The sequence below is a fragment of the Haemaphysalis longicornis genome, unplaced genomic scaffold, assembly GCF_048455015.1.
Source record: "Haemaphysalis longicornis isolate Haplotype H1 unplaced genomic scaffold, Haemaphysalis longicornis Haplotype H1 scaffold_6, whole genome shotgun sequence".
NCBI classification, from domain to species: domain Eukaryota; kingdom Metazoa; phylum Arthropoda; class Arachnida; order Ixodida; family Ixodidae; genus Haemaphysalis; species Haemaphysalis longicornis.
In genome coordinates, this window is record NW_027526407.1 from 62446612 (window position 1) to 62473060 (window position 26449).

The window sequence follows — 26449 nt, forward strand, 5'->3', positions numbered from 1 at the left end:
GGTTTTAAACCAACTATAGAACAATGTGGTAAGGCTAGTCGTAGTTGAGGAAGAAATTACTTGAAAGAAAGTTGATTTGAGTTGAACGCATCATTTTTTTACACAACCCAAACAGCTGCCTGATGTGCGTACTTATTCTTCCGATTGGCGAGACGTGGCCTGGAAATCCTGGAGGTGGACGAATGGCGTTTGGCTCCATGGCCTGCTGTGTTAAAGCAACACGGATTCAAACTTTTGTTTTTCTTATATCTTGAGTTCACTGTTTTTCTCGAGCAAACAATTTCTCTAATCAGCCATGGACGATGGTGCACTCTTAAATCTTTATAATTGAACAAAGAAGATAGCTTACGTTTTAAAAGGTGCAAAGAAGCGAAATCCAAGCTTGGTTCTTTGAAATACTGCTTTGTACCGATAGCAATAGTACATATTTTATGGCAAAATTCAAATGAGTAGCCTAGTAACTGGCTGTAACTTGTGCACTTGGTGATAAATTTGGCCCGATAAGTATCTTCATCCTCGCCATCACCACCCTATTCAAGGCCACAGCAGGACGAAGTTTTCTCTCATTGACTTTTAACTGTTCCTGTCCTGCGGTGTTCGAGTCTACACTTTACCCCAGAATTGCTTTATACTATCCCTCCATAGCATCAATCGCCTTTCCCTTCTACACCCCTTTCTCGGTATCCACTCGGTTACCCAATTTGTCGACCGTTGGTCACTGCGTCCCACTACATGGCCAGCCGAAGTACATTTTTTTTTCTTTAGTTCAACAATGATATCTTCTACCCTAGTTTTCTCTCTGGCGCAGGTTTCTCGTTTCCTGTCGCTGAGTATTACCCCTACAATTATTTCTTCCATAGCCCGTTGAGCCTACATAAGTTTGCTTTCCACTTGTTTATTAGAGCGCCATATTTCATCTCCGTATGTCCTAACCGGCAGTATGCACTGCTTGCAGATTTGTGTTTTGAGTGTCAGAGGTAGCTTACTTTATACTTTTGGGAGTGCTTGCCCAGTGCTCCCCAATACTTGGGTATTCTCTGCAGAATTTCTCTTTAATGGTTGTAATCAGCAGTAACCACCTATCTGAGGTAGATGTGTTCTTTTACTTCTATTAGTGTTTTTCTAAACTGTAGAGGACATTTTCTCCTCATTATTTCTGATTAATTTAGATTCCTTCATATTGTTACGATGACGTTCAGACGTTGTGGGGTGAGCTGAGGGTTTATTTATAAAGCCTGGGTGAGCACCGTCGCTGAGCGTGGTGTCCGAGCCCTGAATACCCAATAAGCACCTCGTTCTCCTCTTCGTCGCCCCGGTGTTTCCGCCGGCGGGAATGGCCCGTGACATAGTCAATGCCATCTACTGTGCACAAAATTCAACAAGTTCTGTAGCGTTACATTTCAGCCTCCGCAGACGAAACCCGCCGGGTGAGTCACTCGGCAGCCCGAAGGTGATAAGTCTTTAACCGGGCGGCGTGCACAAGTTGGGTCTGCTTGACCGGTGACCATGTGCTGTGAGGCGCGAAATTTTGTAGGTCACGTCGCTTACAATATTTATTTTTAGCCTCACGGCGGTGCTTTCGGATTGTAGCTCCTCAATAATTCACTGCAGGTGTTCTGAAGTTTCACTCAGCAATACGCTGTCGTCCACAAACGTCAGATGGTTTAAGTGGTCCCCGTTTATTCTTTATCCTACTTTTCCCAGTCACGCTTTCAAAATACCTCCTCCAGCCATTCTGGGAATAGTTTTGCCGTGATTGTATCTTTCCCTGTCTCTTTCCATTTCGGATCGGAAATTTTTCGCTTTGCCTGTGGAGTGATATCCTGCCCGTGCATCCCTTGTAGATGTCATCAAGATGTCTTATGTTCGTTTTCTTTATTCACTGGTCTTTTAGCGCTTCTCCTACGGCGTCGGTGAGTGCGAAATCAAACACTTTCCCATATTTTATAAATGCCATGAAAAAGTGTTTAGTGTTTTCTGCGGACTTTTCCATGATATTATTGACAGCATGGGTGGGATCCATGGTTGACTACCGATTTGTAAGCCGGGCCTCCTTTCTGTGTTGTTGGAAATTCAGGCTGTCAATAATGCGGCTAAACGTAACCTTCGTAAAAATTTCTACACAACCGAGAGTAGGCTAATAGGTCTAAGTCTTAAAGTCCTTGGGATTTGGCTTGTTATGAATCAGAATAATGTTGGTGTTTTTTTCAGGCTATGGGCACTTTCTGGGTCATCCAGCATTCCGAAAATAGTACAGCAAGCTTTTTCAGTTCCATATCTTCTCCCTCCTTCAAAAGATTCGTGCTTATGCCGTTGTCACCTGCAGTTCTTGCTCCTTTCATGTCTCTGAGAGCCTTTCCGTCTTTCTATTTGGTTACTAGTGGGACATTTCACGTTGAGCTTGTAGTCTAAGTAGTTTCCCTTGTCTAACGTCGTTGGCATAGAGCCTGGTATAGAATCGTTCTGTTGCCTTAATTATTTCGACCGAATTCTGCGTTTTGTTCCCCTGCCCGTCTCGGACTGCGTACATGATATCTATGCCGGTGGCTTGGTTTCTTAGTTGCTTTCACACTTGCCACTACTCGCATCGTTTTCTCAATCACTGCCATGTTATGGGTATGAATGTCGTGTGTTTTACTTCGGTTAATCAGTTTAATCTACTCCATAATTTAATCTCATCTGCCCTACCTGGCACTTTTACGTTGTTTAGTTTGGCAATTAGTTCCTTCGTTTTCTTAGTTTTTCAGTTTTTTTTTCTAGATCTTGCTTCTCCCACATCTGCTGCTTATTCACTGACTGAAGATGTTAGGTTGTCCTTTAACCTGTCTACACTGACCTCACTTTGCTCCTTTGCTCATCTAGAAGAGCTACTACGTTCTGAAGAGTTATTTTCAACTTATGCGATCAGGTTCTGACTGACTACATGCGGGGTTTCTTAGTTTTCACGAGATTTCTTCTTTCCCTATTGAGATTCACTATTAACTCGCATCTAACTCTCCTATGACCGCTGCTCCAAATCTTACTTAGCACCTCTACGTCGTGCACAATATCTTAAAGTGTCACTTAAAATGAAATCAATTTCATTTTTTCTTGCACAATCAGTACTTTTTATGCCCATTTCGTATTCTTTCGTTTGCAACAGAATTCGTTTATCAACCTCAAGGTATTTCTGCCTGAAAATCCCACCAGCGTACCTCCTCGACTGTTTCGATTGTCTTTTGTGGAGTTGATTGATTGATTGATTGATTGATTGATTGATTGATTAATTGATTGATTGATTGATTGTAGGGTTTAACGCGCCGACGCAACGAAGGCGATGAGGCGCGTCGTAGTGGAGGGCTCCGGATTAATTTTGACCGCCTGGGGATCTTTAACGTGTGCCGAAATCTCGTACACACGGGCGTTTTTGCTTTTCGCCTGCATCAGAAAAGCGGCCGCCGCGGCCGGGAATCGAACCCGCGACCTCGTGCTCAGCAGCGCAACGCCTTAGCCACTGAGCCACCGCGGCGGTTTCTATTGTGGAGTTTCCTACTGACCTTTTTCCACTGACACTGATTATGTATTATTTGCGCATGTGCATTTTTTATGGAAACGAGCCCTTGCCTTCACAATATTATGATTTTGTGTGTTTTATTGTTTTTATTTCCCAAGATATCCATTCAGGGGCGGCAAAATAAACCCTTTGTTGTTATTCAGCGCCCAGTCTCGTGTCGCCTTCTCTGTGTCCTGTCCAAGCGCTGTTATCAAACTAAACATTTCTACCATTTGCTTCTTACTGACTTATGTGGTAAACTCTCAATTCAATCGTGAACTGTATTGTTACCTTCCTCATAGCTGAGTCGACATTCTCGTAGAAGCTGTCTACGGCTTCATCATCAGAGGTGGTTTTTGGCGCATAGGCCTGTGCCATCTTTAACCTGTATAGCCTGTTTAGCTAGTCATAACCACCGCGACTCTCTCCCCAGTGCTGAAAAACTCATCCACGTTTCCTGCAATGATACTGAAGCATCGTTTCTCGGTTTTGCTTGTTTTGTTTTTACGCGTGGTTTTCAAAGAATAACCTGAGGCTCTAGCTTACTCATGACTGATGCACTGACGTCTGGCCGTTGGGAAAGCGAGCCAATGCTGTGCTCTAGTCCATAGCTACGATAAATGGCTAGTTTGAAGCTCACCTGGCCAAAAAGGCCGCTGAAGGAGTATTAGCGTCCTTCCTTGCCGTTTGAACACTATTGTTGGACGAAAAGATTTGTATCAGACCAACGGTTCCCTTTTGGTGGTGCTGCGCGGAAGTGAGGCAACCCTGTGCTCACTAAAGTCGGGAAGCTTTGGGACCGGGACAGAGGTTCAAAAATTCAATTTCTGTGTTTGTTTACATAAAGGGGGATTATATATCTAGGTAGCCCTTTCTCGGGCGGTAACAATAAGTGGTTCCAACGCCCAGAACGAAGAACATTTTTCGATCGCACTTTTTTCAACCAGAAAAAAAAATTAGGAGAGATGACCAAACTGAATACAACCTTTTTAAAATAACTTCTTTAAGGAGGCTATCGTAAGAGTGATATCCTAGTAGTCGGTTTATCACCTTGCTCTCCGGCATTGACGGCTGCATCATGGGCGCTATTTCCGGGTGTCTTGTTTTCAAGTGCTCCTGCAAAAATGAACGTTGCTTTTGAAGTTCTCGTTTATATGTATTTTATCAGGTCGAGGTAATAGGTCGAATATGTAAAACCTCTGACTCAACCCAACAGGAAAACACTGTGGCAAACTGTTACCATGCTAGCCATAACCATTTCGTATTACGAATACTTAACATGAATGCTTTCATTGCTGCCATATTGATGTACTGATCCAGCAGAAATTATAAGATGCAACTTCCTAATACAGGCAATGAGACCCACTAAAGCTTCAAAAGCTGATTGCAAGAATGACCTCAAACTTTTTAATAGTAGTCTACTGCTGTGCTCTATATAAGGAATATACTGCTCTACAAGACGGAACTAGCTGCATTCACCACGACCTATATAGTTTACTTCGGTATTGTAGAACGGCACCTCAATTTTGTATTGACGAAGGTGTATTGGGACGCGGCCTGTAAGAGGCATATCTGTCCGGGAACGAACGCAGTGCAGGAAAATCAAAAATAGCTTGAAGCAGTCACGGGAATTCAGTAAGCAAAAAAATATAATGCAAGAAACAACGGACCAACACTGTCGTGAAATAATAGACAAACGGCAACTTGGAGAAATCTGAAAAAGCTGCACATTAACATACCGACTAGCGGTAGTACCCAAATGTTGCCGGGTCTGCCAGTATACAATTGGTTAAATTTCACAAGGAGAATGTTTTTGGCTTTGCCAGAACTTCTTCTGAGTCGCAAAATTTTCTCAGTCACTTGTATTCATTTAAACTATTATAAAAATGGCATGTGTTAACTTATCTAGTTTTGTAGTTCTCCGCATATGAATAACGGTAAATTCTTCGTGCTTTAGTGCACTCAGTAAAGAATTCTTACATCATATAGGACGAAATCTGATTGATTTGATTGATTGATTGATTGTGGTGTTTAACGCGCCGACGCAACGCAGGCGATGAGGCGCGCCGTAGTGGAGGGCTCCGGATTAATTTTGACCACCTGGGGATCTTTAACGTGCGCCGAAATCTCGAACACACGTGCGTTTTTGCTTTTCGCCTCCATCAGAAAAGCGGCCACCGCGGCCGGGAATCGAACCCGCGACCTCGTGCTCAGCAGCGCAACGCCTTAGCCACTGAGCCACCGCGGCGGGTATAGGACGAAATCTGAAGACTTATATCAGACAGGGGTATCAGCATATCATGATCATATAAATATGAGTGGAATAAATCTGTACGGGCACAGAACAACATAGCCGGGAACTGTTTTGTAGAATCGCTGGAGGCGTTCTAAAAAACTAAATGCGCAAACACAGGTACACAGGAATGGGAAGCTGTGTTAGGTTTATTCTTGGTGAAGCACATCCCCAAAAAGTGAGTGGTGATTTTTCGCCCTAGCAGTGGAGGCAGTTTAAAATAAAGAACAGTTCTATTTACTTATATTTCAGCATCATACCTGATAAAATATTCAGAAATAATGCATTCACGTGAAGCGACTGTGCTATCAAACATCAGTGAAAGTTAAGTATTCACACGAGCGCTAACAGTCGTCATGAAATGCGGCCCAGATGTGAAGGAACCATTGTAACGGAAAAAGAAAATGTTGTAAAACAAGTATGATGAAAAATGTAAATCTGTTTAATATATGCAGAATTTGCTTTATTTAAATCACACAAATCAAGGTGCACTTTTAAGCAAAAAAATGGAAATACTAAAAAACTGATCTTGCAACAACGACGCCAGCTGTAATTACTCATGGCCAATACCAAAATCAACGTTACCGGTGGTAAATGAACGTTATCATCCCAGTGATGCGATCCTTTTAACTAGAGGAACCAGTACAATTGCACATTCGGGTTTTTTAGTTTAGGCTTCTGCGGCAGTCGTCGACTGTGCAGATACCTTTTGGATGTCTTGTAGGCCTAGTAAGATACTGGTAAGTGGGTCGTAACTACAAGTGTTTTTATAAAGCTGCGGTTATTTGAAAGTTTCCAGTAAAAGTGCTACCCCGGTTTTGTTGTAAATGCGGACTTTTTAATTACAGCAGAAGGTTGCCTTAGAGGTATCTTAGAGCTTCTAAAAGAAACTGGCTGTCACACAGCTGATACACTCGCAATTTGGAAAGCTGAGATTAGAATATTCGCGCTTTCTTGCGAAAGCAACGAATTATCAGTTTTTCAAAATACGCGGTGTGGTCTGCTGAATAGAAAGGACACCTAAATTTTCATTTGCCGCGAACATACAATGGCCTTATATCCCAATTAGCTGCCATGCGTCATATGATGTTGATCCTGAGTATGAGCTAAGCCACGCTATGCAGCCGCACGTTTTGGCTATCATATCTTAATAGAGCCACGCAAGTGCAGGTGCATTTTTTGTGCTGCAGATACGGCACCAACGTTCTCTAAGTGCCATGAGTTTGGAACGCGCGGCGTGTCTAGCGCTAATAATAATTGCCTGACGACATCCATTTGGCGAAGTTCTCAGGGCACTTAGCAGCAGCTACCGTTTTACTCAGCCGTGCTTATTCGGCGTCACTGAAGAAATACGCACAAACCGAAAGGATAATAGACGTCGCTAGAAGAGAGTGTTATCGATTGTAGCGGCAAGTGGAATGTGGAAGAAGGCGAAGGCATATTGGTGGGCTAGCCGGGAATGCGCATGCACCAAAGATGCCCTGCAGGGCTCGTTCTCCACCCGTTGGCGCTGACGCTTAAGGGGCATTGTTCCCGTGCGCCAGGGAGCATAAAAACGCTGCTGCTAGTCTAAGGCTATGCTCAGACTACCGACGTGAATGCCATATCGTGATCTATGGACGCAAAAAAAAACGGCATGTTACGCAGTTCGGTTGGCTGAGATTGAAATGACGTCATTATTTAAATTTATTACTACAGTTGCGACAACAGCCTGGATCCGGCATTACTCTCCTCGGTAACTTAACGATTGAGAGTTCGGATGGCTTATAGAATTGTAGCGAAATATCTGCTTTCTTCGAAAATGCGCTCTCCTGCAATGTGTAGTGCTATAGCGTGTCGAATGTTAGCCCCCATTCGTACAATTCTTTTGCAACATTTATTTAGGCATGCAATAGTTAGTTCGTATAATCGGGTAGGTAGGAAGGCTGTATGGCCGTGAGGATCCCCTAGAGATAGTTCTTCCTTCATAAAACCCGATGATTGTTGTGGAATGTTTTGTCCGCTTGTATGCGATGCAGGTTTGAGCAACTGCAGTTATGTAAAGCTCCTAGACGGAAGTTTTTCAATAGAGTCGCAGTTTGTACAAAGAAGTTCGGTATGTACATTGCTCAATATAAAACTGTGTCTGAAATAAACAGCATCAAACAGTTCCGTGTACGGCATTTTGAAAATACTGCAACCTGCACTGAATTCAAGCTTGGCGCAAACGAGTATGAAGTAACGGTCCCTTGAATTGTGAAATTATTCACGCAATACATCGAATTTCTACACCGAGCATTACGCATTGTGCTTCGTACACAGCGTTATCTCCCGCGATAAATGTCGTTACAGTAATATATGGTGTATATGACACTAACTTCACAAGAAAATTTAGAGACCCCTTATACAAGTTACGAATGTGCGTGCAGTAAATTTTCTGCTATTCTGGAAGCCCCACGTATGAACTATAGTAGATAGAGAAAACCTCTTGTACCTCAAATTTGGAAAACTTGTACACAGTGTCACATATTGGACATTCCACTTTTGTCTTGAGCAAACCACTGTTAAATGTCCAGAAAGGAGTCGTCTGAAAAAGAAAAAAACGGTCAAAATGTTAAAAATGCCAAGAAAACTTATGAAATGCGAATATTTTGCACATTTCTTTTTAAGTGCTGAGCAAGAAATGGAAACTAAAATATCGCCCGTTTGCACGTTCAGAGGCGATAGCTTACTAGAAAGTGTACACCCGGGGGCAAAGGCGGGACACGCCAGCGGGTAGCAAAATGCATCGCCACGCCATCTGATGCGGAACTCCGAATGCCGAAATATGGATTTGCGCGTGCGCGTCCCACCGCGCCAGCTGCCCTATCTTTTCTTTCACTTCAGGTAGCAAAAGGGATCACATTGAGCGTTTGGCACTGGGGGTGAGTTTCTTTGCTCAACACGTCTGCTCGCACACGCTTCGGTGGCGAATGGCGACGCTGAAGTGTTCGCGCCTCGCTTTGCCCCGATCCGGCAGATAGCATGTCTACCCGTTTCGTTTGACTGATTATGAGGCTTAACTCGAAACTACGCAGGTGAAGAGGCGCGCCGTAGTGGAAGGCTTCCGGTTAATTTTGACCACCTGCGAAGATTTAAGCGAAGCTGAAGCGCTTTCCAAAAATTGAGTTAGAGGCAGGTTTATATAGTTTCTTGCACGCTGACTCCGAATATCGCAATCAATGTTATCGTAAATGAGTTCAACCGGCGTTTATCTTGCAAAACGCACGGTCCCGTTTGAAAGACGCGCGCTCTTCGTCTTTGACGCCTCTGATTGGTTGCGCCCGTCTTGACGTCAAAGGAGGACACCCTTCGGCCGTGTGGGTTGTCGGAATCATTGGAAACGAACGCACGACAGCGGCGCTTCCATTTTCGCCAATTTACCTTGCAGTTTATTGTTCGCACCTCACTGCAACATTATTTTACAACTTCCCGTGCTGTATGTTCAAGTATCTTAGTGCATGAATTTGCTTTACACGACCACAAAGCAGTGACTGTGGCGTCGGCTAGATGGTTCGTCCGAATATTTCTGAGCTGGGCAACCAGCATAGGAGGTTTCTATTCCTTATGCTAATATTACGTACTGCCTGAAGTGCTTGTTACTACATACGAAACCATTTATGGCCAATTATTAAGCGGGGTTTTATAAACAATGTACCAGTGAAAAGCACGTACGTGCACTGCGGGAAAATATAGCGTTCATGCGCTGTAAACGTAAATGCGAGACATATGTTGCCATTATGCCCATAAACCAACAAGTGGACTCTGCTTCCGAATTTCCTTAGTTCGTTGTCGCCCACCTCACCCACCTTACTCATCCCCATGCACTCACACGCACACGCACGCGCCATTTGGGCACTGGCACTAAGGCGCCTCGGCATGCGATCGCTAGCTGCACTTCGATGAGTGGCGTCTTACTGTTTGACTTGCATTTATTCTGAAAACATTGTAGCATACTGGTGCCTCCGCAGCATTATCGGCTCTAGTAGGGCTTGATTTTCGCGTGCGCGTTGCGCATTCTGCTACAGTATTACGGCTACTTCGTTGTAATTGACAGACCAGTCGGACAAGCAGTTACGTTGAAGTTACAAAACATTAGGTAACAATCACGAAACGTCTGTGATAAATATCGTTGGCCTGTTTCAGCATTTCTAGATTTCAGCATTTTCCGCGCTAGTCGGATCAAGGCCGTATATTTACTCTTCGCTCCTACTTTTTTTAGTTTAGCGGCAACAAGTGCTTCCCATCTTATGATGTGCAGGCACACGGAATCTTGGGCGAAGAATTAGGCCCCCGCAGTCACTCACAAATTATGGTACGGTAGTGGTTCAGAGCGGTGTTTTCTTTCATTCCGGACAAATATTACCTTCTTGGGGCATGCATACTTCCAAATAGGTATTGTGGCGGTCTTGGTTTTTTTTAATTTGTAGGAATACTGTAGGAGAGAACTATCAGGATTGGCACCTTGTTTTAGTTCCTCTAAAATTGGCTTTTTGAACACTGTTCTAAGCCCATGAGGGAAAAAAAACCGACGCGCCTAACGGAATAGCTATTTCCTGAACGAATGTGACTGTTTCTGGAACTGAACGAAACATCCCGGGCCAAAGTACAGCAACCATCCTTCCTAAATCTAGCATCTAATGTGAACATTCGTGTCCCTCACATCAAAAAGAAAAAAAAAACAAAAAATAAAAACGCATTGGAGGGTTAACAAGTTATCTAACGTAGTGTAGTATATTCTCTGTCATCAAGCACAGCCACCTCGGCTGTCGCTTCGGTATGTTATAAAGTATCCCGGCGTGGTATTATCCTGCTTAGGAATACGGCATGGTAACGCATGCCTCGTTTGGCGTTCGTGCGTACTTTTTGAACACGAAAATTATACAAGTGACTGCTATCAACAACAACAACAAGTATCTTTCTTCTTGTGGCGAGCATCTACAGGAAACACGGCAAAAAGAGCACGGCAGTGGCGGCAGATCCGGCCGGAAGTCCAGGTATGACGTTTTCCGGCCGGTTTTCACCTCCGCTCTCCGGTCTTCCTGCATCGCGCGCCGAGATGGGGGCGGGGCATCGGGCCACTTTTGCTTGCGTATTGTGCCGCTTGTATTGTATGCATTGCGAAAATATTTCCTACACGGGAACTATTCAATGTGTACTTGCTGCTAGTCAACTTTTCTTTTATTCTAAAACCGCTTCACCTTCCCTTAATTAACGTGGGCCGAAATCTCGAACACACGGGCGATTTTGCTTTTAGCCCCCGTCAAAACAGCTGCTGCCGCGGGCGGGAATCGAACCCGCGTCATTGGGCTCAGAAATATCTCATGAATGGCCACGTGAGTGATCGGCCGTGCAAGTGAGCCAGCCAGAACGACAGTGACGATGACAAAGGGGCCGCGCGTCAGTGATTGCGAGGTTTGGAACTACAACCGCTGGAAGGCAGGCGGCGGAACCGAGAGAGGTGCGGGAAAGCTACCCCGTGAACTGCCTTGGCAAACTTCAGCTGGACCGTCACAACCCTCTGCCAAGGCTCGAGAGCTCCATTCCGGCTGCTTGGTGCGGCCGCTCCTGCTGTTTGAGCCGCTAGGGAAATGTGCACCGCCGAACGTATAAGGCATCCCCGGGCAATCGACAAGGTGGCAGGACAACAATTGCGCCACAGAACGTGCCCTGCTGGTCAACGTGTCGGTGGCGGTGCATGTCACGCTTGTTTGAATACTGACTGTCAACTTTAGATGACACGCAAGTGCAGTGCAATTTTCTACTGGTTGGCCCCTTAAAAATGTTTATTAGGCGAGCTTCACCACGGTGCTAGAAACGTCATGGTTTCACTAAAAAAATGAATATTATCCTCTGCCTAAGTGATCCAACACCAAGCGGTTGCAACATCAATACATTATGTTGCAAAATGAGGGCAAACGCTCTTTAAATTGCTCCTTTACATACGTTTCAAACATGTTGACTATGCAGAAGTCGAAACAACTACATGAACTAACCACGATTGTTTATAAATTGAGGTGGCGTAGATTCTAGTAATTAGCTTAATGAGACTCAGGAGAATGCCGTGTTATTTTGGCAGAGGAACATAAAATTGCGCTTTTGAAGGTTGCTTTTTAATGCTGCAGGAATCGCTGAGCAGCGGTGGCTTTATTTGTAATCAAACAGAGTAACAATTGTTCAAGACACCGGCTGAGATAAATCTCACTACTGTTATGCGGCGTTTCAACCCTGAAACGTCGTTGAAACTGTTTAAGAACAATTGGGGTAAAACGGAAGTTGCACACGTTTTCTGTAATCTGCTACTACATTAGAAAAGCAATTTGACATTAGAATTATTTCGGAACCGTCTGTAAGGAAAAAAAAGTGAAGTTCTACGGAATGATATAAGTGTCCGAGAAGTCATTTCGAATATGGTTTTCGCCAGACAGGTACGTTAGTCATTGCTACCGCGCTTTTGCAACAATGTCTTTCCCCAAAAAGTCTGTTCTGCTGATGAAGGACACAGAAGGATGCTATTTCTAAAGCAGTTGAGCTTCCCAATAAAAAATCTAGCCAGCTTGTACCATCTCTGCGACATGCGTACACTACTTCCAAATGCCCACTTAGAGGGGTAGGATTTTTTAAATGCAGAGCATTTCTTTAACTCACGATGTCACCCGTTCTAGGCGTCCGTAGTAGTCCGCATCGCTCGTAGGTGTGGCCTCTCCCCCGCTCCTCCTCGCCTACTCTCCGCTCGCATCGCGCGCTCTCTCCGCGGTCGGTTCGCGCCCAACAGGTGGGGGCGCGCGCGTCGTGGGATCAACAACATCTGTGGCATGCTCGTGACGTCAGCATCGCGCGCGCGTGGCGCGATCGTGGCGTGATAAAGGCGGGTGTCGGCGAGGCTGGAACGCACTCATCGCCACGCTCTCTCGTCAGCAGTTGCCACAAGTGCAACAACATTAACGTAACGCAAACTACTTAACGTCGTGCGCCCCCGGAAATGCTCTGCATTTGATCGTGCCCCTCGCGAGGGGGATGTTCCACTGCGTCGCCATGCGAACAGTTCGCCACGCTTTAGGTTTTTTTTCTGGCAGTTCTCGCAGTGTAGGAGCCCCTGATCGACCAGAACGATGACGGGACCACCCCGCGAAAGATGGTCTATCAGGTCAGCGACTGTAGTCAACCTTTCGCGCACGACGATGCCCACAGAAGCGGCGTCTCTGAAGCGATTCTCGATCCTCTGGTAATCCCTGTGTAGCGAATTCTTGTAGTAGCACTCTGCCTTGTAGTTGGGGTTGACGCCGATTGTTACGGTCGCGTAGACGTGGTCGACCCCGAAGCGACGTAGGAAGTAACAGAGGTCTGTCGTCCAAGTGCTTTGCAGATATCCTTCCTCCCGGCCGATTTGATCTCTGTTGAGTAGAAGATAGTTTCGCTGGTCGGGGCCGAGCACCATGGCGACGCAGGAGACGCCGCAGTCCCACGACAGGCTTTGCTCGACGTGGGGCAGAGGAATTTCGATCGAATTGTGGCGAGCCGCTGAAGCCTGTTGCTGCTGCTCCATTGCTGTCCAAGGTTTGTTTTGTTCTCCCTGTTAATGTCGTCGCTGCATCTTCACTGCCTGAAGACACGAAGCAGCACGAAAAAAGCTTGCTAAGCATCCAGACTTCGATTCAATTTTGGCCTGTGGTGGAGACGAAACTTCAGCTCGAGCCGAGCTTGACAGCAGGCATGGCAGGCATCTGTCGTTGCCTTGTTCAAGACAGTGCATCGCACCACGTGACAGCTGCCTCATGTTTCCGGTAGCCTTAAAACTTCCGGTGTAACATACTGTAGTTCCATAATTCGCCACTGCTGACGCCACAAAGCAGCACGCTTCATAGCGTACTTCATCTAAAATGCTCAGTTCGGTCACTTTTGTGTGTTGTTGATACAGTTGAACTCTTATTATCAGCTTTGAACCTAATGCGGACTGTTCAAGGCGCGAAACGCTACTTGACATCTGCTTCCCCACGTATTTGTCGGAATGCACGTCCAGGACTTATAATCGAAGAGCCCTATATGCTCGTTGCGTAGAGCTTCACGGACTAGGTCTCTATGATTTTCCCTGCACTTTCTGCACGAGTTCAGAATTAGTTCAGCCAGTTCAGCGCAGGCGCCACACTGCAGAACCCGTCCTGCACTTTTGTCGTCTGCTTCTGCACCTCCTTCCTGGGATGTGCAGGGAAAGCCGTGAACTTATTCCGTCGGTAAATCGAAGGGAAAAGTGCAGGCGCCACGCGCTGCACTCGAAAATAGAAGAGGCGAGTACTGCACTAACAGAATGATTCCAGCGAGCGCAGCCAAATAGAATACACCTACTATTTTTACGAGCATCTACAGTACACATAGGGTTTGCCTAATGGCAGGGGAAAAAATGTTGATCACGGAAAAGTTACATCACAAATCGGGTCCATGGCAATCGGGCTAGTTTATTAAGGAGAAACTGTGCTCCTCTCTCTCTCTTCAAAGGTCCGTCACTATTACCCCTACACGGATTTTTAAGATATTAAATAGATCGACATAGACGTGCAGTTTCATTTCTTCTTAGAAAAATATTTTTTCAGCACAAGAGTGTCTGCGATGTTTCATGGCCACCACGACCCCCTTAGTTTTTGTATGGTGCACCTCTCTGAAGATGCATGCTTATCAACTAATGCGTCTCTAGGGGTGCGTGTTCGGGGCCCCTGATTTTGGGAGGCGGTCTTTACAGGAGCTCCCTTTCGGTTGAACTTCGTCCACCTCAGAATTCTCTTCATTGCACTGCTGCTATTTTTTCGTCTAGAATACTTGCCCTAGACCTTTATTTTAATACCTTTACCTAGAAGAATGACGAGGTAGCGATGATAGCTTTGGCGGAGCTCTTCCTATTTAAATAAAGATGTGTCCGCTGCTCGTATAATTTTTATTCGATACTGGAATAGGTTAATCCCGTATCGAATATTTTTTGAAAGCAAGACAACATTGCGTCCAGTGGCGGAAAAGATGCTACGGAAGAAATTAAACAATACATTACACCTGAAACGCTCCATTAATATTGAAATATCAACTAAGAGAGAGGTAGGGTACCCTCAGAAAAACATTTCCTTCTGTCCAAAGAATAGTGGCGGCATTTAAAATATGCCAGAATTACCTCGTATTGCTGACTTCTGGTGTTGTCCATGGGGCAAAAATAACAAGCGTGTTTGTTGAAGCACGCTTGGCAAAGCTTGTGAGAACATTGGAGGTTGTAAAGCTTGCTTGGGGCCAGGCTGCAATTAATGCAAACTTTTAGGTCACTCAGGAGCCATTTCACCAGCTTGCACTTCATCTGGCTGCCATCTTGCATTGAAATGCTTGCAAAATACCTGAAACGGAAAAAAAATCACTTATGGCATGCTAGTGTACTCGAATTAGGTAAAACGGTGGTCGGTGTGAACAAAGCTTTTGCATCGGCGCTGTTAATTTTGAGCTTCTGCCTGTGGCTTTGTAAAAAATGGCAAGAAAATAACTACTCCGCCCCACCACCAATAAGTATTTTAACAGTGAAGCCGCCTTTCCCGAATGCTCCAGTGTGAGCACAAGGGGCATATATGCATAAGGGCAAACCTTACTGTACAAGTTACAGCGAAAGTCGTTCTACCGCAGCAAAACGCATAAAAAAAATCAGCACCTTCCACTAGTGGTGAAGTCTGGAGAAAAAGCGGAGCTAGTGGTCGACCTAGCTCTCACTGTAAGGCACAGACCGGAACGGCCTTGTAAAATTCGGCTACACTTCTCCTCTCCCTTCAAAACGTACGCCAGCCTAGTGAGACCGTCGACAAACCTGGCAAATCTTAGCAAATCCTAGCAAAACCGAGCAAAACTTAGCAAAACCGGAAGCTAGGCCCACGCCCAGCTCCGCTGCTTTTCCAGCCTTGCACAACTCGTGCAAGCTGCGTCAATGTTTTACTGCTAACGCTTCTAATTACAGGAAATCGCTTCCCTCCGGTCAGTCTGCGAACCGTAAAGAAATGGAAACACGACTCCCTTGCAAAATTCGTCTGTCGGAAACAAACAGTGTGCAACTAGTGGAAGCCGTTCATTCATTTCATTGCTGCAGTGCCATCTACCATCCTGTACTACATTTTGGAGATGGGATTCACTAGTTGTGCACTGACGGCTGCTGGACGGCACAGCAGTGTCATGAGCGTAGACGTCACTTCCACCTGTGTTATTGCATTTATACGAGAAGTATGATGGCACATCGCAGCTAATGCTGTCTTGAATTCAGTAGCCTTCTATAGTCTCTAAGCGGTAACCACACGCGCGCGCTTGCGCGCTCGATTCTACGCGCTCACGCACCCGTGCGCCACATCGCGATGGCCGGAGATTGGGCGTGAGGAGGAGCTCTTCGCGTTTACGAAGGTGTGGCATTACCAGCACGATACCCTGCGACCGACCGGGCGGGACCAGTCAGCCAACGCTCGACGCGCTTCCGTCCTCCGGGCCGGGCAGGAGGCGGCGGCCGCGGGTGAATCCGCCGGTGGCCGTAGCCAAAAACGAGCTTCCACAAAGTTATCTCCTGTCTCCTTGTTGTGATAAACCGGCGTAGTCGCTTCGTTAGCCGCAAAGGTTTCTTGGGTCTATCTGCTTCCTCCGTGTCACACCAGCAAAATACACTATCGGCGGATGATAACACACGTGATCAAACTTCGTCAGCCTGTCAGCCAGAGGAAAACATGGGTGTCAGCTGTCGTGTGTACATTGCGAAGCGGCAATGCTGCTGGGATTTAGTTTGAAGGTGGCATTAAAGGTAATGTTGCTTTGCTGTAAGGTTCAAAGTAGATGTTTATGTGTGTTCTGATGACAGTAACAGTGTTGGGCTCTGTGCGGTTGTGCCATGTAGACAAGGCGGACCCGTCAAGCGCGGGGCAGCGCACGCTCGCGCTCCTCCATCGCCCCTGTGGGAGTACTTGCCCTCACTCGCTTCACGCGCTGGGGTGCCTAGAGGCACCACAGCGCGTGACGCGAGAATGCGTGTGGAATCGAGCGCGTGAGGAATAGAGACCGGAACGCGTGTAGAATCGAGCGCGCGGGCGCGTGCGTGTGGTTACCGCTTTAGTGGCCTTGATGTCACCTTAAGACCCAAAGGCCTACCCAACTCCTTTACACGTGAACAAGTAAGCGGCAGGTATTCATGTGCATCAATGATCATCGCCGGCTTTGCTTTAACGTTAGTTTTCATTGTTTAGGCGCCATTGCCTAAATTTGATTTCAGTGTGGGAAACACGGATAGGTAAATGGAACACGGCCTGCCATACGCAGCGTTCGTTGTAACATGGCTGTCAAAGGCGCTCGCATTTTTCGAGGGATGCTTTGAGTACATGAAATATGCGGCTAGTTTTATGGGAGTGAATATCTTCCCAGGCAGGCACACAACGCACAACACAGCTAGGCTGCGCGAGTGTATTCGCAAATGTAGCTTGGGAGTAGCTAACTTTCACACCGGCCTTCACTATACAGCAGCTACATTCCGCATTATATTCTCCCGCAAACATTAGCGTTCTTGTGCTCTATATTACAGCAATATGGCAACAGGCCATTTCCTAAAGCCTGTGCTGTTGGACAATTAGATTACACGATGACAAATATTCCACAAACTTATTGAACTTATCGGTTGCAGAAAGCTGTTTGCCGACGCTGCTGCATGGTGGACTGGCACAAGTAACTGCCTGTTTAGTGCGCACTGAAAAAATTATTGATGATTGATTGGCTCTCTTGGGGGAAACTAGTCGCATGCTGATTGTCCTGGTACGTGAAACAAGTCCGAGTGAAGGGCACGCACGTGTGGCTGAGACAGTCTACAAGAGTGTGCTGATGAACATTTCATCCTGGGCCTTGGATATGTGCTCATTCCAAGCTTGACATACAATGAATTTCACGGCCTACCAACAGTAAAGACGCAGATGACATCTACAGCGAAAATTTGTCCTCTGCAATTCTGGCACCCCTCTCCCACCCCAATTGGATTAACTACATTTACGGGTTGTTTGTTCCTCCGATTTATTGATTGTAGGTTTTAACGCGGCGACGCAACGCAGGCAATGAGGGGCGCCGTAGTCGAGGGCTCCGGATTAATTTTGACCACATGGGGATCTTTAAAGGAGCCATGAAGACAAAATATAAGTTGAGTTTATTATAAAGACTGCTTCGTCGCGATTACAATGACACCAATATCATCGCAATCTTCGAACAAATAACGGAGATATTAAAGGAAACGTGTGAAGCAGTCGCGACCCCCTAGTCAATTTCCCACAACATTTCTATGACGTCATGGAACCTTATTTGTGCTATTGGCGGCCGCCTAACTGAACTGGCGCGACTACACATGACTGGAAATCTGTAATGGGGCCTCTAGTTCTATTTCACCGCAACACTGGAATACTAACGTTCAGTTAACGCACTGAAAATTATGTTTTATTGTTCGCCCGTATGACGTCATTCTTGCTCATAACACGTCACTGTGGCGCAATATTTGAATGTTTTAAATACTTCTTGCTTTTTTTTCGTTAAAAAACATATTTTCTGGCAGTAATGAAGCTGATTCAGATACTGAATCCTCGTTCTTTCAAATTAAACGAAGTTGTATTTTCTTTTCATGGCTCCTTTAACGCTCGCCGAAATCTCGTACACTCTGGCGTTTTTGCTTTTCGCCTCCATCAGAAAAGTGGCCGCTGTGGCCGGGTATCTAACCCGCGTCCTCGGGCTCAGTAGCGCAACGCCTTATCCACTGAGCCACAGTGTTTGGTCCCCCGGGAAGACAATTTGTACTTAACGTTGCAGACGCATCATCACGACATACATAACGCCAGTATTTTTGGAATGAAAGCGGACATTCCCCTTCCCGCAAATGCAGGTGGCTAAATGAAGGGGGCTGAGACACTACCAGTATCATAAAATACCCTACGGACTGTGGCGTTTTAACGGAACATTCTGTTGGCTCACAGAACACTGACATTATGGTCGTAAGGAGCAACTTATTTAGGCTTAGATGTTAAGCCTTACAGGCATTATGGGTCCTCTATGACGCGAATGGTGCTGTCGCAATTATAAGTCTCCAAACAATACCCATGTTGAGTACCACAGATACTTTGGATGTGGTGAAATATTAGAAACGTAGTTTTGCACCCACAGAGAACATTAAAAGATGCAAGCAGGAACAACGCTGCGATTATAAGAGTGCTCCCCGGGTGTACAATATCTGTGCAATCACGCGAGAGGATTTGAAATATGGGAATATTGCCGGTGATCACAAATTGAACTGTGTACTGCGCTGCGCTCAGTCACATAACCATACTGGACTGCCCTCAGAGTCACATGACCAGGTGAGGAAGGAAGTGAACCAGAAGGCCGCCGGCCTAAAGGCATGGTGCGCTTGTGTGAATAGTTAGAACAATAGCGACACAATAACATGAAAATTACTGGTGTTGCCGCTTTTAATGCGTCCGTCCTTCTTAGCACTTAATATCCTCAAGTATTCACCAACTCGCTTTGCAACAAGTGTTTAAGGCACTACACACGTATTTTTTTCTTCTAAAAGCCGGAGATTTCTTCAAGGCCCCCTAATTTATAAACGCGGCGTGCGCTGAACCATGTAGTTTATGGGTGTTATGCAAGCTTGCTTTTTGCTTCCCCAAATGGCAGGTCATTTATTGATTGATTGTAGGGTTTAACGCGCCGACGTAACGCAGGCGATGAGGCGCGCCGTAGTGGAGGGCTCCGGATTAATTTTGACCACCTGGGGACCTTTAACGTGCGCCGAAATCTCGTACACACGGGCGTTTTTGCTTTTCGCCTCCATCAGAAAAGCGGCCGCCGCGGCCGGGAATCGAACCCGCGACCTCGTGCTCAGCAGCGCAACGCCTTAGCCACTGAGCCACCACGGCGGGTGGCAGGTCATTTATTACTAGTTTGCTTTGCCTACTCGCAGAGGGTGTTCGAGAGTATGGTGACTCCGACAGGAAGATCTATGGAAACCCAGACGTTTACCGCTTCACTGTAAAACATTTTAGGTTAGCAAAAACAGTATTGTGTTGCAATTTCATTCTTGAGCTAGCACCGAAGGACAGAGACCTCGAAGAACAAACGTTGAGAACCTAATATGAAAACAACATAACATATAATATATTTCGAAGCATATATACAGACTGGAAGGAAGAGCAATATATTACTTTCATGAAGCATTCAGTTCTGCCGTGATAGGCATCCACAATGACTTACACTAGCGATTAACAATAGGCAAATACCGTCTTGTTTTTATGTCCTATCAGTATGTACCTCTGTCTGCTTAGGCTTCCATGCACGAATAACCTAGGTAACAGCATACTTTACGGGAACATGTGTCTTGGACATCTTTTTTCGCAGCAAGAATGAAAGATTTCTAGCATAACTTTTACAGCCCACCGAAGCATCTAGGCCAAGTCAGCTAAGGCGGCTAGATTTGAACGCCCAATTTATAGTCAATGAAACTGCAGAATTATAAAGTGCTCTCTACAAGTACGACCCTCATGTGCCAGCCACCAGTAAACCACGGTTACACGTTATCCGCGGCGCCTGTAGTGCGTGTGTCTGGCCCCAGATATTCCATTGCAGTCACCCCTCTTTGAAGCGGTTGTTTCTGTCCTAATAAAAAATCGTTTCAGCCACTCTGCTTTCCCAGATTCGCGGGCACGGAAAATTCTTTGCAAAATGCGTTTGCGGAAGCCATATGTACACATTTTCTGCAGTATACTAGCCATCCTCTTTTGTACTTAAAATACTGACACTACTATCGATTATATTGCACCAACAACTATCGCCGACATTGATTATACTCAGAATTCTTTCCTGCCATAAATAAATTTCACTCACGATGACCTGTACCAAGTACTTAATATACTTACTATGCTGTATGTCATGATGACTTGCGACTGTGAGCCAGTAGCACAGGAGGTCACCCGTCCCACGGTAATGATGGCTTGATCTTGGATCTCGTTTTTACCAGCCAAGCTACTTTACAATACGATGAATGTATAAAATGGGATCAACTGGATCGCAATTGTTAGTTTCATAGTTTGTTGCGCGACACCTGTGCTAAAAGTGTAAAGCCTAAAGAAACAGGCAAATGACTTTGCACACCCTCACAAGTAGGCAACTATAGGTGAGCATGGGACATTTGCTGATACCTAGTAAAATGATAACACCACTTTATTATAGCTTAGTTACGCTAGTTTTCATGGAATGTATTTGTAGGTATATTGGTTAACTTAAAACAAAAATAAAGCAAGCTATTATATCGTTTGATAGGAGCATCATTGATCTGATATGTATGTTGGAATGGGCAAAGAAAAGAAAATCGCTAGCTCTGAACTAATTTAGAGTTTTAACACACAAATTTCCAGTCGTATTCCATCGTGTAGAAAAAAAACATTTTCACTTCTTTTTGCCAATTTAATAAAAACAAAATATTTTGCCGCTTTCTCTGGAGCAGCTAAAAACACTTGGAACCAAAACAAAAGAGTGATGAATTTTAACCAAACCAAAAAGCCATTACTCATGGTATAAAGGAGCACTTTCATTCGCTCTTCCCTTGGCAGCCACAAAACAGCCTTCAGTTTTTGGAAGACTGATTTTGAACCTGCTCTTTTATCTTGCGAAGGCCTTCCCATACTTCAGTTAACTGACTCCCGGCCACAGCGGCCGCTTTTCTGATGGAGGCGAAAATCAAAAACACCCGTGTGTACGAGATGTAGGCGCACATAAAAAAATCCCCAGGGGAACAAAATTAATCCCAAGCCCTCCACTACGGCGCGCCTCATCGCCTGCGTTGCGTCATCGCGTTAAACCCTACAATCCATCAACTTCTGTTGACTATAAAAGTAAGGTTATCACGGGGTTACGGCAAAGTTCCAATTGTCTCTCTGAGCCATTACGGAGAGCCGATTTCATATTTTGCAATCCATTTTTTGTTCATGCTTGCGTAAAATGTCTCCTTATGATTGAAGTCTAGCTTTGGTTGCGGCCACTCAAAAATGGCAAATAGCTTATAAGTTAAAGGAAAATACTTCTTAGGCTCATGCATATTTCTTAGTGTGCAGTAGGGCGATAGTTCTACATGACAGCAGGTGTTCTCAAACAATGCCGAAAATTTTTCTTACGGCGCTGTGTTATTAACCAACGTTCCTGTTGTAGCTTGTGTATGCGGGTTACCCTTCTACTCTATCAATGTCACCTCTGTTCTCGCGCATATATCCTGCTTGGCTTTTTTAAAGACCGTAGCATGTTGTAAATAAAATCAAAATAAAATGTTTGATTTCACCTAAGGGTTAGGGAAGGACTTCAAACAAGTGGAAGACTTCGAATGTAGCAAAGGTGTTAACTAAAAAAGAAACACAAAAGGCAGAACCGAAAATTCAAAATAATGTATAATAATAAAGAGCTTTGGAATGACGGAGATTTATTATGGCCTCCGGATTGTCTTCTTCAGTTTGTCTGGCTGCCGGGACATCGCATAATGGTTGACCGTTGAGGTAAGAGCCAATACTGCAGAATGGTAAGGTTGAGGCTTTGCTTGCGACGGAAATATAATTATTCAATACGTGCCGATACATTTGATAGCCTCGTCGATACCTCGTCCCTCTATTAGTGCACACCAGTGGTGCCTGGATTAATTAAATTTTATATTTGTTCCCCGCAGTGAAGCCGTATTTTGCGTTAGATTAAAGTAGCTTATCCCTGTACTCGGGTAGAACGACGTCGAGAGCCACACTATTTCTTGGCGGTCGCAAGGGTGCACTTGTAGCTTGAAATACCGGAATATTATTCTTCCGATTACGATCTCTTGATTGCCAGGCCTAATACCTGCACCCTAGGCTCAACTCTCCATAGTCGGCTAAAACGTACAGTCGGCAAAATACTTGTCTATAACGCTCGAGCGGCGTGCTGCTAGAGTGAACTAGAATGTTGTAATAGTCTAGTTAACGCTAGTGCTGCGGACTGCGCTTGAGACACCTAGTGATAACGCCTGGTTTGATTGAGACCTGTAGAATGTGAGCATGCGCAGCCCGTATCAGCGCGATGGCTGTGTCCCTCCTCGCTGTGCCTGTCGCCTTGGCTTCTGCACCTTCTTTGACCGCGTATTGAGCGCGCATGCCTGCGCATGCCTTTGACCGCGCATGTCTGCGCTACCGGGCCGGGAAACAAAAGCGAAGATTACCCGCTTCAGCGCACTGTGCGAGATTTTCGTCGTTATTAGCGTGGGCGCACCGCTGTTGATTGCGTCGTCATTCTGCAACCAATACGTTGTAAGAGTACCGCGTGCACTACTATCCGGTTTCTGCGCTCGGCTTTGCACGTCACTGCTGATAGGCTAACGCCACAATACTCAATGCACTGTGCAAGCGATCAGGGACTGATATCTATTCACTCTAGAACACCGGCGGTGATTGCGGCGATTGCTGTTCGTTTTCTCGCATACGGAAAGAACTCCTGTTGAAATTGCGTAGGGCACCGCGGGAATTCAGCGTTGCACGCAGTTAAACTCGGCCTACGCTGTAGTAACAATCGCTAATCTACACTGTTGTTTCCTGGCCCGGCAGCGCAGGCAGAGCTTCTCACGGCAAAGCAAGGTACAGAAGCCAAGGCGACGGGTACAGCGACAAGAGAAACAGCCATCGCGCTGATGCCGCTTGCGCATGCTGACGTTCTACCGGTCTCAAACCAGCCGTTATCACAAGATGTCTCCCGCGCAGTCCGGAGCACGCCGGTCGAGCGTTATAGACAAGCGTTTTGCCGACTGCGCACAGCGCGTCAGGCTTTCCTGGGGCAAGCCAGCACACATCTAATGAGCGCGATGGGCGCAGCTGCTGGCGGCTGCTGGATTGGAGATGGCTTGCCATTGCAGGTGCGCGGATCTCGGAAATGGCCGGGCCCGTCGTTATTTCGTAGGAGGCGATCTAATTTGCCAACGCCACAACCAACGACGTGCGCATGTCTTCGACATTGACAGCCGTAAGTGGTAACAGGCCAGATAGGCAAGTCATTTGACGCGGTGCAATATCACAGCATGGAGTTACGTAACCGCAAAAACGACCTGCGTTAACAATCTGAAACTCACACGTAACAAGCGAAAAGCACGCAAAAAAAAAGCACTCCAGCGGTTTCGGTCAAACATTTTGCACGATTACTCAAGTGCCTGCGCTGATAATGCATCCCGTCAAATTACGCGCTCATTTTTCGTGTCATCGCTCACGACAGACACAGTAGAACAGAAGCGAACCTCGCGAGCGGTGGCGTCTGCAAATTCGAATGGCCCATGGCAAGGAGCGACCGAGCCGAGCCTCAATGGCAAGTTTTCTCCAACCCAGCAGCTATCAGCAGAAGCCGCCAGCATGCTTAGAAGCAGCGCGCTCGCTTGCCGTAGGCAAGCCTGACGCGTGCTGTGAAATGGGAACAGCACAGCAGCTTTTGTATCAACAAATTCTAACACATCAATGCCCGCATAATCTACAGGAAGGCTCAGTTTGAAGGTTATCGCGAGAGCACCGAGCAAGCAAGACCACAGCGCCGTTCTGCTGCACTTTTGTTCATTCGCGAAGATGAGATTATGCTGCCCTCCCTCCCCCCTTGGCTGTTGCACATAATTCGCTCACCCCCTTCTGCAAAGGCCGACTGCCGCAATTTTTTTCTTCATTCCTTTTGGGTGATGTATCCGCGTTTCGTTCCTCGGCAACCTGATAACACCAAAGATACCTCGGGATTGCGGCATTGCGGAAGCAAATTACAATTTTTTTTACACAACAATGCCTCGGCCTACCGGCATAGTTACCCCGAGAAGGTTGCGTATCAGTGTGAAGTATGTCGATGATAAGAGAAAAGGATAAAGAAATAAAAACGACGTGGACTTTATCGCCTTTGATGGCAGTGCGCGCACTGTCTGGAAAATCCATGGAAGAAGCAAACCTAGAATAACCTCGTTGTGGCTGATGCTAAAAAGTGTCGCGCTAAGGCGCTGTCGTCGCGGTCGGTCGGTGCTCCCGCGATAACCTTCATATTGATCCCGGCTGCATCTTCCGCTCCTATCCGAGATCACTGGCCCTAATTTTTTTGGCGTCCCTGAAGACACCGCAAAAGCTTTCAGGGAACTCTTACGGCGTGGAAATTTATATAAAAAGCGCCCACGGCAGCCACGACCACCGAAAAGCATTAGAAGATAGCTGGACGTCCATTCGTGTGAACCAGAAAATCGCGTGGTGTTATAACCGATGCTTTCGCGTTGAGATGTGTAAAAAATACGGATTACTCAATCTTACCTATCCCCCTATCACCCTCTCCCCTTGCTCTCCCCCCCCCCCCCCCCCGAAAAAAAAACGAAAGAAGCGGTCGCGTGTCTTGCGGCTGAGAGGTTCCACCCAATGAAATGAAATGTCCCCCCTCCCAATTTTCGCATAATCCCCCGCTTGCTCGCACACAGCGAACTTCCTGCCACGGCTGTTCATCGCCAACTAATAGTCGATAGAATCGAGCACTTGCTATTAGCAGAACAAACTTAGTACCAAGGCAGTTGCGGGGCGTTTTAAAGTCGCATAGCCCCCAGAATTAGCATTACAGTAGTGTGCAAGCCGAGCTCTCGGTAAGCTATTGACAGAAACTCAAGCAAAATAAGAAATTAGAACTACTGTGGGGCCGTGTACCGGATGTAAGGGAAAGAGTGATAGCTTGGCTTTCCCGCACCACAAACGACAACAGCTTCACTAACAAGTAAGCTCGCATAGACGGCAATACACAGATAGGGTTTGCCGCTTGTTCGTTAGTTTAAATAAGACTAAGCTTTGCACTCTACCTTAGCTGACAGCGACTGAACTGTGCTTAACTCGGCTACTACCTACGTGTAAATCACGGCCTATGCAGTGTTCTTAGTGATGCCCACAGAATACGGGATAGTATCACATTTTGAACCGAGGAACCGTCCGGTTGTGGGAAACAAACTTATTTGATTTCATTTGATTTCCTGAAAACACCTCTTATCAGCGGAATTTGATCGAGGATGGAGAAAATACTGCTTTAGAACGGGCAAGCCAAATTCCGTGCATGCGATGGCGGTACCGAACGAGAAAACCGAAGTCCAACGGCACAATCAGCTTCACTGTTGGGAAGTGAGGGCAAAAAAAAAGTTTAGTAACCGCCCGACAGATATGTGCATCATTCTAAACACCGTTTAAAATCAAGGTACGAACCCTTCGAGTCCATCCGGTTGCTTACGAGCCATCTTGGACAACCGTTGACCGGGCACCCCACTCCGCTACCTTCCGATCTTAGATGAAAGTTCAGTCGATCAATCCCACGCGCACGCGTCATTTCGTACCCGAGGGCGGCCTGCCGGCGCTCCCGGTAACTTCACGCGCATGCGCAGTATGTTTTAGGCACGCAGCAAAATGTGAATAGGAGGCGAATGGGGCCATTGCAGGAAGCGCGATCAGCAACCTGACGATGAAAACTAACTCAGATTAAAAAGCTTCGTAGGTGCTACTGAGAAAGAGAGAGTGGCAGCACCTTATGAATGGAATGATAGCAGCCGAATGTGCTTC

At 46.1% G+C, this 26449-nt stretch overlaps 2 protein-coding genes across 2 annotated transcripts; both read right to left on the minus strand.

Annotated features, from left to right (window-relative positions):
• Nucleotides 1–34: 34 nt before the first annotated feature.
• Nucleotides 35–26449, minus strand: LOC144143043 (uncharacterized). The gene is made up of 5 exons (XM_077674864.1): nt 26099–26449; nt 14998–15211; nt 8299–8391; nt 4583–4648; nt 35–205 (listed from the first exon to the last, which is right to left on the minus strand). Exons 1-5 carry the CDS (start codon nt 26128–26130, stop codon nt 35–37), a joined length of 576 nt encoding a protein of 191 aa, XP_077530990.1. The 5' UTR covers nt 26131–26449.
• LOC144141658 (protein GUCD1-like) lies at nt 10864–13394 on the minus strand. The gene is made up of 2 exons (XM_077673194.1): nt 12887–13394; nt 10864–10885 (listed from the first exon to the last, which is right to left on the minus strand). Exons 1-2 carry the CDS (start codon nt 13387–13389, stop codon nt 10864–10866), a joined length of 525 nt encoding a protein of 174 aa, XP_077529320.1. The 5' UTR covers nt 13390–13394.

What these genes read in the sequence shown, in the direction of transcription:
- LOC144141658 (XM_077673194.1), bottom strand. Translation starts at nt 13,389, where the DNA reads ATGGAGCAGCAGCAACAGGCTTCAGCGGCTCGCCACAATTCGATCGAA. An exon ending in AACCTAAAGCGTGGCGAACT is followed by an intron (nt 10,886 to 12,886) that starts GTTCGCATGGCG and finishes CGCGCGATGCAG; the next exon opens with GAAGACCGGAGAGCGGAGGT.
- LOC144143043 (XM_077674864.1), bottom strand. Translation starts at nt 26,130, where the DNA reads ATGGCTCGTAAGCAACCGGATGGACTCGAAGG. An exon ending in ACAAGTTTTCCAAATTTGAG is followed by an intron (nt 4,649 to 8,298) that starts GTACAAGAGGTT and finishes TCATTTTTGCAG; the next exon opens with GAGCACTTGAAAACAAGACA. An exon ending in CGTCAATGCCGGAGAGCAAG is followed by an intron (nt 206 to 4,582) that starts GTGATAAACCGA and finishes GCTTTAACACAG; the next exon opens with CAGGCCATGGAGCCAAACGC.